The 15,475-nt window shown below is 34.2% G+C and overlaps 1 protein-coding gene across 1 annotated transcript; it reads left to right on the top strand.

Annotated features, from left to right (window-relative positions):
• The first annotated feature begins 9,260 nt into the window (after positions 1 to 9,260).
• Positions 9,261 to 14,029, top strand: LOC133852258 (protein SIEVE ELEMENT OCCLUSION B-like). The gene is made up of 7 exons (XM_062288974.1): positions 9,261 to 9,527; positions 9,673 to 9,765; positions 9,852 to 10,315; positions 11,120 to 11,214; positions 11,334 to 11,464; positions 12,773 to 13,231; positions 13,315 to 14,029. The coding sequence occupies exons 1-7, from the start codon at positions 9,321 to 9,323 to the stop codon at positions 13,915 to 13,917; spliced, it is 2,052 nt and encodes a 683-aa protein (XP_062144958.1). The 5' UTR covers positions 9,261 to 9,320; the 3' UTR covers positions 13,918 to 14,029.
• Positions 14,030 to 15,475: the final 1,446 nt, after the last annotated feature.

Genomic DNA, 15,475 nt, shown 5'->3' with positions numbered 1-15,475 from the left:
CTATTGAAGCATAATTTTGTTTCTTAATTTTTTTGGGGTCAATAGCGGCGACTCCAATTATTGCCGCTATTAATCATTATTAGCGGCGACGTCCAATGCCGCTATTAACATAGCATCTGCGGCGACTTGTGAATGTCGCTGCTAATGATGAATCATTAGCGGCGATATTTTGTCGCCGCTAATGAGATGGTGTATATTTGTGGCCACTACTAAAGATCGATTATTAGCAGCGACCTGAAATTGTCGCCGCTAATGAGTGATCTTTAGCAGCAACTTTAGGGTTGCCGCTAAAAGGTTGGCCGCTAATGTGTAAATTTCTTGTAGTGTTCCTTGATAATTGTCTAGAGAATTCTAAATCTGTTGCTGAACGACTGTTAATCCATAATTGAACTAATGCCTATAAATTCAGGTGTACATACGGGCGGTTAATCCAGCTACCACTAGAAAGAGAGAGAATAGATCGAGTTAGAGAAAGAGAGAAAAAGAGGATCGAAAGAAAGTTGGGAGCTTTAATTTGGGAGGAAGAGAGTGTTCTTGAGCAAATGAGTAGATCGGGCTTCAAGGGTAACACAAACTGTCACAGCCTAATATCAAGGTGGAGATTCTGTATCCTTAAATGCACAATATAATATTTATAAACTCATCAATAAATCCAAAGCAATGAAAATATATTTTATGTAAATTCAAAAGAGCTTCATTTCAACCAAAATTAAACTAGTAATTTACAACAAAACTTAACCATTTTCAATAAACATCCTTAATAACCATTTAGGAGACTTAACCATTGTCAGTAAACATCTTTAATAAGTAATAACCATTTAGGTTAGAGAGAGAAAGCTTGGAATTGCGAACGTATACGTGGTATAGTCTTGAGTGTTCTTTGTGCAGATAAGAGTTTTTATTTTTTATTTTTTTTATTAAATTTTTTTTTTATGCTACTGTTGGTTAGAGGTTTCTTTAGTCCTTTTCACCTCTCTGGAAGTTTTATCTGTCGTCATGTACGACTTATCCGGCCTACCCGAATCTGCCACCTTGATGTCTTGGCTTCTTCACCGAGCTGGTGGCTCTCTCCTCAACGTTCGTCGTCTTCTCCCTAGCGTCGGTAGCCGTTTTTCAAGTTCTTAGATCTAGTTTTTTTAAAGCTAGATCTATATTCCTTTGAGAGTCTTTAGCTCCCACGTGCCACTTCACTGCCATCACCGGCACCACTAGCCACACCACATTCCACCTCCCATGAGCCTATGACGCGTGGCGCTCAAGCATCGGGTGGAGTACCACCGCTGGCACGTGGATCTCACGTACGTGCCGACGCCGGATGCCTTTTTGTGGTTTGCTCCGCCGGTCATTGGAGTTGTTGATTTTTGGACTTTTTGCTGTTTATTTATTTATGTTTTATTTTGTTGCCTGGGTTTTAATATCCCTTTTGGAGAGATTCTTGTATCTGGATTTGTACTGGTGCGTGCCTATCTTTTCTGCAATCCCAGATTTGGACTATTTTAGTACTTCTACCGCTTCAGCTATCTTCGGGTGGTTGTTGTTGTTCCAAAGTGCGGGTATAGATGAGCTTGCCTTATTTTGCACCCCTTTAGCTTTTTTAATCGCCTTGTGCGGTCCTTTGAGAGGACCGGGTTGCTTGTTTGATTTATTTCCTACATTTTGTTTTTATTTAAGTACTATTTTAGTTTCGTTTGGGTCTATTGTAAGGGAGGCCACCTCTTTTTCTTTTATAGGATCATCCACTTTTTTTTTTTTTTTTTTTTGGATCATAAGTGTGAATGATCTTTCTTTGTTACCCTTTCATTTATTCGATTAGGACCAAAAAAAAAAAAAAAAAAAAAAAAAACATGTTATAGTCTCGCCGTGATAAGAGGGCTAAATTGGTCATCGAGTTTAGGTAAAAGTCCAAGTTTGCGATCGAACGGCTGAGAAAATACTTGGTAATGGGTATTAAAGCTTGGTGGGTGTCCACGCTTGTTAGATTGTTTTATCGATGATTTCTTCTTTGTTCTTTTCTTGATGTACAAATAGAAAGTGGAAGATCAAAGTTAGGATAAGGATCAATAAATGGAGATTAAATTCCTGAAGTAATTAGGTTTTAAGGAAAAGAGAAAGAGATTGAATTCTATTTTAGGCATCATGAGGCTAACCCTAAAAATGATAGGATCATCTTTGTATCCTCTAAAGTTGATGTGACTTTTAAAATCATAATTAGATCACTATTAGATAAAAAAGATGGATCCTTACGTTACTCCCCTATTTTTACTCTCTAATCTTTATCACTTTGTTATTTAATATCTTATTCAACGGAAATGATTATTTTATTAAATTTAGGGAAAAGTATACATACCTCCTTTAAACTACAACCTAGTTGTCAATGTACCTCTCAAACAACCAATTGTGTTAATGTCTTCCCCTAAATTACGAAACAATGTCAATGTACCCATAATGACAAAAATACACTTCATAAAATTATAAAAATTCTTAAAATTATATATAAAAAAAAACAAAACAAAAAAATTATTTAAAAAGAAAAATAAAAAAGTAAACACAATAAAATAAAAGCCAAGGTTTTTCATTTTTTGTTTTAGTTTTTTTTTCTTCTCAAATTTATAAGAATATATTTGTCTTATTGAAAATTTTTTAGGGTTATTCTTGTCTTTTTTTTTTGGGGGAGAGGGGGGCTTTAGGGGGATATTGACATTTTTTGATAGTTTAGAGGGAAACATTGACATAATTGGTAGTTTGGGGGTAGACATTGACAATGGAGGGAGACATTGACATAATTGGTAATTCACCCCCTCAAAGTTTGACCATTTTTTTAATTTTGCCTCAAATGTTTAAAAATTTGCAATGTGCTCGAATAAAGTTTTCAAAATTCTCAATGTGACCAATCCGTCAGTGATTTTCGTATTCTTTGACGGAAAATGACTCACGTGCCCCGCACATGCGTTTTTTTGTACAAAAATTTCCAAAATTACTCCTTATATACGTGTTAGTTGCCAAAATGACATTGTTTTAAACTGAAAATCAGGAAAAACGGGGTGGTTGGGCTAGATGGGGTGGATCAGCCGCCCCCAATGGGCTAGATGGGGGTGGTTATAATAATACTAACAACACGTATCAACTAATAATTTTATGAGTTAATTACACACTTACCCTAAACTACCACCTGTTTTGCAATTTCACCTCTAAACTATGAATTAGCTGCTGGCCTACACTACAAAGCAGTGACCTATATATCCTTTTATTAATGTCAATGTTGCCGTGTGAATTGTCTTATTGCATATCAATCCGGAAGGTATCTTATGCCACACGAGTTCTTTCAATTAATGTTCAATGTGTGCTATAAATAATAAAATGGGAAAATACAATTAACCCCTCAAAGTTTGGCTTCTTTTTTTTTTTTCTTTTTTTTTTTTTTTTTTTTTTTTTAAATTTTGCTTTAAATGTTTAAAAATTTACAATGTACCTTAACAAAATTTTTAAAATTCTCAATGTGACCAATCTCTTAGTGATTGATGTCTTTTCTAACTGAAATTATTGAAAATACTTAAATACAATTTAAAAAAAAAAAAAAAGAAGAAGAAAGAAATAAGAAAAGAAAAAATTGAAGAAAAGAAAGAAAAACAAGAACAATGGGGGTGGCCAAGGTTTACATTCTGTGTGGTTTGATATAGATGTTGGCTTGTTGTTGGCAAGCCTGTTAAGGACTTGGTATGCCTGGTTCTTCCATAATCTTCTTCATCGCTTTATTGTGTAGGCTAGCAGCTAATTCATAGTTTAGAGGTGAAATTGCAAATGAGGTGGTAGTTTAGGGTAAGTGTGTAATTAACTCATAAATTTATTAGTTGATACATGTTATTATTATTATTTGTTCATAAGCATAAAATTATTAGAAGATGGAGTTGGAACTTGGATAGTTATTTATTTTTTATTTTTAATATTGCTATATATTGTTTTTTAATCCTTTTTATGTATAGACTGATTGTGATTGCAAATATCTCCTCAGTTTGCTCCTGTTAGTCCCCATAAAATTTTAAAAACAAATTCTAAAGTACATGTATTTTATGAAATAGACCCTCCAATTAATTTTTTAGTGTCTAAAAAGTGTTCTTTTTTAATTTTGCTCCCACACACCTAAAATTTTAATTTCGATCTGATATATATAAGCCAACTTAAATAACGCAGTACCTGCCTAAACGATGTCGTACGATGATATGTGGTTTTTTTCTTTTTTGGGCCGCTATCAAAAAGGGTGATTGTGTTTTCCCATTGAACAGAGAGTACCTTCTATTATTATTATTATTTTTTTCGGAGAGATGTTATTGGCTGTTGTTGGTTGCCATCATTGGCTGGCAAGTGGCAAGGTTGCTCTTTCTTGCTTTAACTTTAACCCAATACTCTAGCCTCGATCTCTTTAAGCAAAGATTGCTTGAAAGCAAAGAAAGCTCGGAACAATCTTATCCACAATGTTACCAGTCTTCTTCAAACCCCCCTCCTTCTAATGGGATCGATGCCACGTATCAAGCTTTAGCTAAAGAGGTTCTTCAAAAATATAAAGCAAGAAAAGCATATATACTCAAGGTCCAAAGCCATTCCCTCCCTCACTCCCATTACTATAAGACATTCAAATTTATTTTTCATTCGATCGAAAAAAAGTTCCTTACCCTTTTTATAGAACTACGATAGATAAAATCAAAAACAAAAGAAATATATTACTTTCTGTCAATATTTGCCCTTGTTAGCAGCTCTATTGGCGTGCTGTTTTTCGTTTCTCTAAAGAATCTTTACTTTTTGTATACGATAGATCGTTACTTTACTTTTAATTAAATTAAAGTCTCAATTAGTATCGCAAGCAACATATTATCTCTTGCTTTTACAATTGGTCTACAAAGCTTCTCACATGCTATTTCTTTATCATTCCAGCTGGTTGATAAGATTGTGGTATTTTATGTCGGAGCAGTGCTACGGAGAAGCATTTTTTCCGGATGAAATGTTTCTTCCAAGCATTACCCTTTATGTTGTCTAGTGAGGGTGATGAGATAGAGCTTTGTTTGTCATCAAGCTTACGTAGGGCCTCTATGTCACCTACTAATAACTTTAGATCGAATGGCACGTAAAGAATTTTTTTTTTCTTGTTACCATATTTTCAAGCAAGCCTTCAATTTTTCTTATTTGATCTGCACTGTGCATGTAACCGATCAATTGGAACTCCAGTAACAAAGATTCTTTTACTACATGTTATCATGAACTTGTTAATTGTTGATTCTTTAATTTCCTTTGGGTTGTGTGACAAAATAACTAAACTTTGTGCCTAGTAATCCATTTATTCGATGTAAGAAATTAAGGACTAAAGAATGAACTTTGTACCATTCATTCTCCGATCAGCAAATTCTTCTTCATCTGTTTCTTTCAAGTACCATATCAGGTTGAAAGAATTTTTTATTTTTTATTTTTTATGACTCTCCATATATATATCCAACTGAAATTATTATCTAGAAAGGTGAAATATTTTCTCCATTTTAGATTCCTTGCTAGATAATTAGAAAGTAATGTTTTAATCATAAAAGGAATTTCCACCATTGATCTACTGCTAAGACTTGAAAAATCACTTGGTTGATAATTCCTCATTCACTGTCTTCAATATACCATTTTTTCATGATTGATGAGAATTGTCAACTTTTGAACTCCTTCATGAATGTTGATATATATTTCGATGGCTGTAAATTAAGACCTGTCTGGTCTTAATTCCTAGATCTTCAATTTTTTTTGTTGAAAAATTGCAAAAACATCAAGAGGAAGCAAGTTTTTTTTTTTTTTTTTTTTTTTTTTTTTTTTTTTTTTTTAAAAAAAAAAAAAATTCTAGATCTAAAAGCTCGATCATTTTCTAATAGATTAGAAAGACAAAAGGAATTTTTTTTTTTTTTCTTGAAAATGTCACTCTTCATCGTAATTTGTCTATTTGACAAGATTGATATAGAGATTTGTAAATTTTTCTAGTTTGGCTGTTTGGTTAGCTATTTTTTTTATGTGAAACAACTTATATATTGTCTGATCGAACCTCCATTTTTTATTTAAATTTTGAGATTTCCAGACACCATTGAGTTCGTTATACATGTCTATGGGGATTCTAGAATTATAAATATCTTTAAGTTCTAAATAGTCTTGCATGTTTAGACTTTTCAAGAGTCGAATAACCTTGGTTAAGCTTTCCCCGAGAAGATTTAGTCAATTTCATAGTGTTAAATAAAGCTTATTTAGCTTCCTCCAACCTATTATACGCCTTGTAACTGACACCTTTAAAGACATTAATTTCCATTATCTCCATGGTGTAAAAATTCCTGGTTGGAATATCTTTTGAACACAACATGATACACGTTGTTTAGGTGTTGGCCGGTTAGCTGCTTTTGGAGCTTTTTTTTTTTTTTGCTATAGTTATATATCCATCTCCTTGTTTAAGATGCATGAATTCCTGCATAAAAATTAATATTGATTAACTGCATCTTTAGCAATTATTCATAATGGGAGATGTGATACATGCATATCTCTTATATATATTTTGTACATTATTTTTTTAAATAAATCATTGAATCTGTAGGATCTACATGGTTAATTTAGAAAAGTGATGTACAAAAATCATTTCTCAATTTGCAATGGTATTATACCATTTAGATATGTTATTTGCGAGAAATTCTATATGTACATTAAGTATCCATAAAAAAAAAAAAAATGAGCTACCTTTTAAAATCACTATTTGATCAAAATCATCATTTAATCAATCACAGGGATAATAGTGAATTTAAAAGTCACATTTTTTATTTTTTATTTTTTTTATAGACATTTGGCATATACTTAATGCACATGTAGAATTACTCGTTATTTGCATAATTCTTACACAACAATTGCACAACAATGCTGATGTGTCCACCATTTTTTTTTTTTAAAAAAAAAAATTGAGAATGTTAGACACATCAGCATTGTTGTGCACTTAACATATCTCTTTTTATAGAGATATCAATAAGGAAAAACTTGGGTTATGGTCCAGTCGGTTCATTCACACTCCCCGGGAGACAAATTCGGCGGCCCATTGCCTTGCTAAAGAAGCTCTTTGTAATAATTTTAATGTGTTATGGTGGGAGGATATTCCTAGTAATATCTCCACCATTGTTTTTAGGGAAGCAGTTGCTCCCTAGATCCTCTTTGTATTGTGGATCACTTTCTATTCTTGATGAGTGAAGGATCAGAGTTATCTTGTTCAAAAAAAAAAAAAAAAACATTTATCTTTTTAAATAGTATGTGCTTCTCACATTTTTTTTATTATTAATAAAAAAAAAAACGTGTGCTTCTTACATACTTTAAAGCACACATATCATTTTATTAGACTGATTTGTACGTACGTAGCTAATCTGTATCCCTTACTACCCCTTTCCAGCAATAAATAATAATAAATAAAAACACAAAGCGGCAGCATTATATTAATGGCTTTCGTATTCACGATTTCATTAACTCCGGCCTCCTTCTTAGACTCATATCTAAAGCTTTACTTTCTTGTCTTCAATGGCTGATTCTCGTCCATGGTTTTAGTTTCTAGCAAGCTAGTGTTCACACCCACCCTGCTATCAGCTATTTCACATTTGGTAATAGCTTTCTATTTTCTACCAGGTCTAGGTTTTAGGGTTAGAGCACTAACTGCATTTCTTTTTAAACTTTTTCTTAATTTAGGGAAATTAACCTACTTTTTGCTTCCCTATTTAAATGTACTACTACACAATAACTTCTTTTATCATTTTCTTATTTTTTTTTTTAATATTCTTTAAATAAAACTCTATGAGAAAGAGAGAGGAAAAAAATCATTTAAATATTGTTTGGAATAAATGTTAAAGAAATGAGAGAGGAAAGAGAAAGATTTTATATTAAAATAATGTTAACGGTTAGTGTTTTCTTAGTTTAGGGAACAATAATAGAATCTGATCGATTCAATGAATTTTTTTTTTTAAAGAATTTTTTCTTAATTTCAAGAATATAATAGAATTTAAAAATGCTGCTGTTAAGACTCTTACAATCTATACCGATCCCTCCTCAATAGAATATACTGGCATTCAGAGATTTGGATCAAAGGGAAAGAAATCAGAGGAAGAAGTGAGAGAGTGGAGAGACAAGTGAAAAAATAATAATAATTAAAAGATTTTTAAAAACAATATTTAAAGAAAGTAGAGTGCTGAGTAAAATAGATATTTGTGTTAAAACTTTTGTTAAAAAATAATTAGGTAAAATAAAAAAAGTAAAAAAAATAAAAGAAAAAAAGGAAGAAGAAGAGGTTTTTGAATAGCTAAAATGGATCATATATATATATATATCATGATCAGATGCTCCTAGCAATCTAAAACTTACACTGATGCCCTGCCCTCCTCAATAGAATATACTAGTACTGGATCAAAGGGTACGTACGTGGTACGATCCATTATCTGAACACTTCTGAAAAACCTCTCGGAAAAAAGAAAAAAAAAGAAAGAAGAAGGTATGGTTAGATAACACGTGCTTAAAATCGTTATGCAACCATCTCCAATAAAATATCCTTTTGCATAATTTTTGTGCATCTTTTGTATATCATTTTTTTTTTTTAAATTAAAGTATTATTAGATTTGTAGAACTCACAAGGATCCACACGTGAATTCTACGAATAATTCTAAGAGTATGTTAAGTGTCCATTAAAAAATGAGATAACTTTTAAAATTACCATTGGACGTGTGATTGATCAAATGATAATTTTAAAAACTACTTCATTTGTTAATAAACACTTAATAAATACTTAATATATCCTTAAAATTATTTAAATTCTAAAAGTCTAATAATGATTGATTTAAAAAAATAATATATAAAAAGAGAAATAATCCCTACACTCATTTCTCACAACAGCCCCACAACAAGCTGACGTGACTGGTAATATTTTATTATTATTATTAGGAAAATGTTAGATTTACAACACCAATACAACAACTGTACAACAACCCTCACATGAGGGTGGGCCCCAGTATCAAATCCCTTATTATCATTTTTTTTTTTGTTGATTTGCATCAAACACGTAACGTGTCTCACGCGCGCGTATAATGGACACGTTCAGAAAGTGGTGAATGTGGATAAGAGAGAATCCTTTACCCGAGTCTTGGCTTGTCATCCTTATTACCAATCCACTTTTACAGTTCTTTTGGCGCCTATATAAGAGGACAACCCCAGCAGGTTGCACCAACATAAACCTTCTTTGCCCTAGACCCAAAGAGCTTCAAACCCTTCTCTGTTTTATTTTTTTGTGTAACACAAACATGGCTAGCAATGTGGTGTCAGCTTCTTCACAGCAACCCAAGAAGGGTAACCTGATCAGCTTGTTCGCCTTGTCGGACCACGAGATCATGAATGAAATCTATGCTACCCACGTCCACACTGATGGAAAGTTTGATGTTGAATCTCTTTTCATCGTCGTCGAGAACATCCTTAAGCGTGCCACTCAGATCGTTGATAATGTTGTGCGGGTAATGGTACCACATTTCTTCATCTTTTGAAGATAAAAACAGCTTTTAATTAGCACATTTATTCAAGATTAGGAAATGCAGATCATGACATATATGGAGTCATTTTTAGTTTGCTAATTACTCGTGGCTCACGTACTGCATGCAGGGTCCCCCAGCAACAGTGGAACACTTGGAGGAGAAGACCCCCGAAGCAGGTTTTAGCCCACCCTTGTGCACGCTGAAGAGCATTTCCTGTGAGGTAATAATAAAGCATGATCATTTTTTTTTCTTCCCATTTTTATAATATTAAAAAGATCGATAATATATATATATATGTAATATCAGATGCAATGCAAGGCTCCGGGAGAGGAAACTGCTTACCAAACAACACTGTCAATACTTAAAAAGTTATCAAACTATTCGTGGGATACAAAAGCAGTGCTGACTCTTGCGGCTTTTGCTTTGGACTATGGCGAGTTCTGGTTGCATTGGACAATGGCGAGTTCCCAAAGCCAATTGACGGACCAACTCGCCAAATCTGTGGGAAACCTGAGGAGGGTATCCGTCCTCTTGAACCGCCCAACCCTGGAGAAACACAGGCAGGCACTCGATGAACTTAACAATGTCATCAAATACACTCTAGAAGTGATTAAATGCATCTTTGAGCGGGAGAAGCTGTCGAGTCATTATGACACAAAGGATGTCGCAGCATTGTCAACTGGCATGGACCATATCCCAGTCGATGTTTTCTGGGCTATTGTAACTGTTGTTGCGAGCACCACTCAGTTCTGTTGCCTCACAAGCGACGAGTAACTTCTTTCTTCATTTTTTCTTCTTTCTTTACTTTTTTTTTTTTTTTTTTTTTTAGGTTGAGAAACAAAAACTTCAAAGAGTATTTTTAGAAAAAACAAAAAAAAAAAAAGTGTCTCTAATTTTTAAACTTTTCTGAAAGCGCATTTAAGAGCTCTTTTTAGGGAAAAAAGTTCAAAAAATAAATTTTCAAACTTTTTATCAAGCGGACGTACGTATTTTTCTTCGCACAGCTTTCATGGCTTGCAATTTGGGTTGGCGGGTTGAGTTCGGGTCAACCTGCCAACCCATTAAGATTCAATTCAAACACGATTTGCGAGTAACTGATACAATCCGTTTGACCTGTACGTTTATACCAATATATATCAAATCCATTTCACTTAACTCAGCACATTTGACATGACAAACACGACCCGTTTAACATGTTTGACCTACTTTAACTTGTATTTATTATATAAAAAAATATATTTATAATTTCATAAACGGACTGTGTATGTCAAATCCTACCTCCCTAATGTCGTGTTGTAAAGACTTGTTAACCCTAAATTAATGCATTAAAGGCACTTTTAAGTTTTTCTAATGCAATATATATCAATCCGCTCTTAATATATCACAATCTTTGGGTTTGCTAAAATGATGGTAGTTATGTATTTCAGAAATTAAGTAGGTTTATCTTACGTCTTGTTATTGTTAATGCATGGTAGAATAAAAATAAGGAAACAATTCATTTACCATCTCACTAGCGTTAAAATTGACCATCATATCGTTGGCCATGCACTACTTGGACTTGGCACGATTTTCAGTGACAAGAAGCAGGAACTCTCCCAGTTTTCTCAGAAACTCAACTTCATCCGCACCAAACTCAAGGGGCAGATTGCAATTTGCAAGCAACAAATAGGTCACGATCAGCTTCATTTTTCACATTAATTTGAAAGGATGCAAGTTTCCTTGGATGTATTTTGCAGATTCAATAAACTGGATTACTCTAATTAATGATGAGATATTGGTTTAATGCAGAGGAGACAAAGGCTTACTGGAAGCTGAAGAAGCTTTTTCTTACCCCTACGGAGATCATGGAGGTATTTAAGAGACTGATTTATTTCGAGGACAACGTGAAGCCCTTGATTGATGGTTCTACCAAAAAACCGGTATGTATATATGCTCTTATACTTTTTTAGGGGTTATGGTTTAATTTGATTAGATATTGTTTATAAATTAATATCCTTGTATTAATACAACACTTTAAGTAAAATTTCTAAGAATGAATTGTGAAAATCATTAGAACACTTTTATGTATCTGTAAAAGTTCTAGAAATTATGGGAGGCCCAGGCCTTCCATAAAAACTCAGTCTCATAAGGCACCAAATCTTTTAGATTGAAAATCGTTCCATTTGAAAGGGACCGTAATGTCCAAATAATTCCCACGTTATTAGTGATCAGGGTAATGATCCTTGCACATAAAGTATATACACTTTGCGACAACACAACGGCATAAATTAATAAAGAAAAAGAAAAAGGGTAGGCCGACAACAATACCAGTCCTTATAATCCATTATATAAAAGAGAAATGATATTAATACATCTATTACAGGTTTTATTTTTAAATTATTATTAGATTTATAGGATTCACATTGGATCTCATAAATATGATAATGAATTTGAAAATTTAGTAGAAAATATATGTATATTATTTCTCTATATGAAAACCTAGCTTGTAGTGGGTCACATTTTACCGATTTTAGTACTGTCTCATCTTATCCTAATAAGATGGGTTTTAGAATTTTTTTTTTTTGAAATAAATATGGATGAATATGGGAATACAGCCTAATTATATAGCTCAATCTATGCTTCCTTTTTTTTTTTTTTCTTCAATCTATGCTTCTTTGCTTCTTAAATAAATATTAGACATTTCCTCAATAAATCAGCTGTTAAAAATCTCTAAAGAATTTTTTCTTTTTCCCTTTTTTCATTGAGGGCCGGGGTCTGTGTCTGTCTGGCCTTTGGCCCATTTGAATTAGTGAAAGGAGGAATATTTTCAGCAATATTGAAAAAGGAAATGCATAAGTGATAATCATTTTTTTAAAGTTACAAAGCGACTTATGAGTGCCCAAGTTCGAAAAATCTATGAGAAATGATCCCTACACTCATTTCTCACAACAATCCCACAACAAGCTGACGTGGCTGGTAATATTTTATTATTTTTTTTGTTTTGTTTTTTTTTTTTTTTGTAAAAAAATAATAAAATATTACCAATCACATCAGCTTGTTGTGGGGTTGTTATGAGAAATGAGTGTATGGATCATTTCTCAAAATCTATAGAAGCACATTTTCTTTAACCTTGATGTTAGACTAAAAACGATATATATATCTTGGTCCGTTCATGGCTAGGAATCTTACTACTCATGTTACTCCGTATTCATATCTTGGCTGAACAATGTGTAATATGACACAAACAGGTTAACATTGATGTGCTGAAGAGGAAGAACGTGTTACTGTTCATGTCGGGGCTAGACATAATCTATGAAGACATTTCAATCCTGAGGCCAATTTATGATTCAATAAGCAAGAATGATCAGTACAAGATTGTATGGGTCCCAATTGTAGACCAATGGACCGATGACCTGCAAAAGAAGTTTGAGCTCCTGCAGTTGCAGATGCCATGGTACGTGGTGGAGTGCTTTTCACCAATAGCAGGCATCCGATTCGTGAAGGAGGACTGGTACTTCAAGGGCAAGCCCTCCGTTGTGGTGTTGAACCCGCAAGGAAAGGTGGAACATGAGAATGCAATCCACATGATCAGAGTATGGGGAATCAAGGCCTTCCCCTTCACAACTGTAGTGGAAGAAACTTTGTTGAATGCAAGGGATTGGATTGGCTCCATAACAGCCAACGTTCACCTAAATATTGATAACTGGGTAAATTTACTTCACAAATCTAAATCTGACACATTTTGCCAAAAAAATATGTTACTGAGGTTTGAAATATGTTGTTGAATCAGATCAAAGATCAAAAGTACATCCTTTTCTACGGGGGCAAGGACAACAACTGGATCGAAAAATTTAACGAAAGAGCAACCGCCCTTGCCAATAATGCAACGATAAAGGAAGCAAGTATTTACATTGAATTGGTGAGCATTGGAAAGGGCAGCAAAGGAGAGGACAACCCTGGCATCCTCAGGAAATTCTGGACCAGCATTGAAAGCTTGTTCATAATTTCCAAGAATCATAGGAAGACCGACGCCGACTCTGTGATGCTAGAAATCCAGAAACTGCTTTCCTACAAGAACGAGAGCGGATGGGTTGTGTTGAGCAAAGGATTGAGCGTGGTGCTCATTGGCCACGGCACAACTATTTTGAAGGTGGTGGAGGAGTTTGACAAATGGAAGGAGTTGGTGCGCGAGAAGAACTTAGAATCCCCATTCATAGAGAACCACAACACGGTTGTCCAGAGTACTCCTCACACCTGCTTCCGCATTGAAATCCCAAATAACATTGGAAGAATTCCAGAGAACATGAAATGCCCCGACTGTCCCCGCATCTTGGAGCCGAATATTAGTTTCAAGTGCTGCCACGATGATGATGCTGCCAACGAACTGCATTAAGCGGCCACTATTCTCCGGACTAGTATTACTAATTAATTAACGTGGAAGTTTCTTTCTCTATTTAAGTTTGTGTGGACTACTAAGACGAATTGTGAACTTGTGACGTGATCGACCCGTAATTAATATTTATGTTTTCATATGATTTTTATTTTTTTTGTTTTTTATTTTTTTTATGATGATGATGCCAGTAGAAAATTGGAGATGTGTGGTTTCTTGGTTTTGGTTTTCCTTAATTTCTTTTGGTTCGTGAAATGAAATGTTTGTGTATTCGGTCAGTATGGATGTTGAATTGAACTACTAATTAGTGGTATTCTTTTGGTTTTCATATTGAAGGGCATTGTTGTTATGCACAATATTCTACTACCACCCTCCACCCCCCTCTCTGATTTCGCTATTTAATTTGTTTTATTGCTCTGTTTGTTTGGGTATAAAATATTTTATAGAAAATATATTTTTTGTATTTTCTGGTGTTTGGTGCAACCGAAAATGATGGTCAACGAAAATCATTTTCAGTTTGCCCGTAAAAGTTTCTTTAATTTTTGAAAAACAATATACAATTTTAAAAACCTTAAATCGTTTTCTGAATTTAAATTCTTCATTCTTGCCGGAATATTTGTGGGAATCTGCCACCGTTGGGCATTGGAGTTTGTTGGTAGCCCGAATGTACCGCTGAAGGTCCCCGATTGCCAACGACCGCAGTCGAATTCTGGCAAAACAGGTCGGAATCTGGCACTGGTATGACAGAATCCGGTGATGTTCGGCCACCGTCGCCGGATTTCGGCTACCAGATTTTGAAGATGTTCAAGTTCAAATTTTGAAGACATTGCTTGACCGAGAGTCGATTGTACGATTATCGAACTCTCAGGTTCCCATCACTGTGAATTAAGAGATCAAATTCCTCCTGGGAACACATGAAAAGCTCAATCAAGCCATAAAAGACAAGTCAATTATGCAGAATTATCTTTTCTTATGTAGTGTGATATGTTTTCCTCAAATTATGGATACATATCACTATCTTGTATAAATATTCATCCCTTGCACACGTTTTCAATCTCCGCTCTTGATGTAGTACAAGACGAACTTAATGGCGAAAAAATTGGTGATTTTTAACCCTTCTCTCTCTCCCCCCACCCCCCCTTTTTTTTCCTTTTTTTTTTTTTTTTTTTTTTTGTAACACAATTAATTACAAATAAGATGACTATATATAATGTTATGAAATGAAATGCATGATAAACCTTAGCCAGTTCACTGCTATGACAAATATGATTTGTGTGGGCTTCTCCCATTTCGGCAATTAGCCAGTTCGCTGTTGGAACAGAGCGTGGAGCCAAAGCCCATTAGTCGGATGATCAAGATCCACAAAATCACCATGGACAGCAATTTTGACACACCATTAGCCAGGTTGTCTTTTTCATGGGGCATCGGTGTCTTCGCTCCGTCGTAATCACTAATCAGTAGGTCTCATCTACCACGTGCAGCACTATCTCCTCCGATCACTGGCAACCATTGCACGCCGTCGGTACTTGCTCTCTCTCACTCTCTCTCTCTCTCTATAAGA

Source organism: Alnus glutinosa, chromosome 12 (genome assembly GCF_958979055.1).
Source record: "Alnus glutinosa chromosome 12, dhAlnGlut1.1, whole genome shotgun sequence".
Lineage (NCBI taxonomy): Eukaryota > Viridiplantae > Streptophyta > Magnoliopsida > Fagales > Betulaceae > Alnus > Alnus glutinosa.
The sequence above is the reverse complement of the archived record's forward strand: the minus strand, read 5'-3'. Positions and strand labels throughout refer to the sequence as shown.

Excerpts from the sequence above, each read along its gene's own strand:
- LOC133852258 (XM_062288974.1), top strand. The coding sequence starts at position 9,321 with ATGGCTAGCAATGTGGTGTCAGCTTCTTCACAGCAACCCAAGAAGGGT. Across the intron at positions 9,528-9,672 it reads TCGTTGATAATGTTGTGCGG|GGTCCCCCAGCAACAGTGGA; the intron begins GTAATGGTACCA and ends TACTGCATGCAG. Across the intron at positions 13,232-13,314 it reads ACCTAAATATTGATAACTGG|ATCAAAGATCAAAAGTACAT; the intron begins GTAAATTTACTT and ends TTGTTGAATCAG.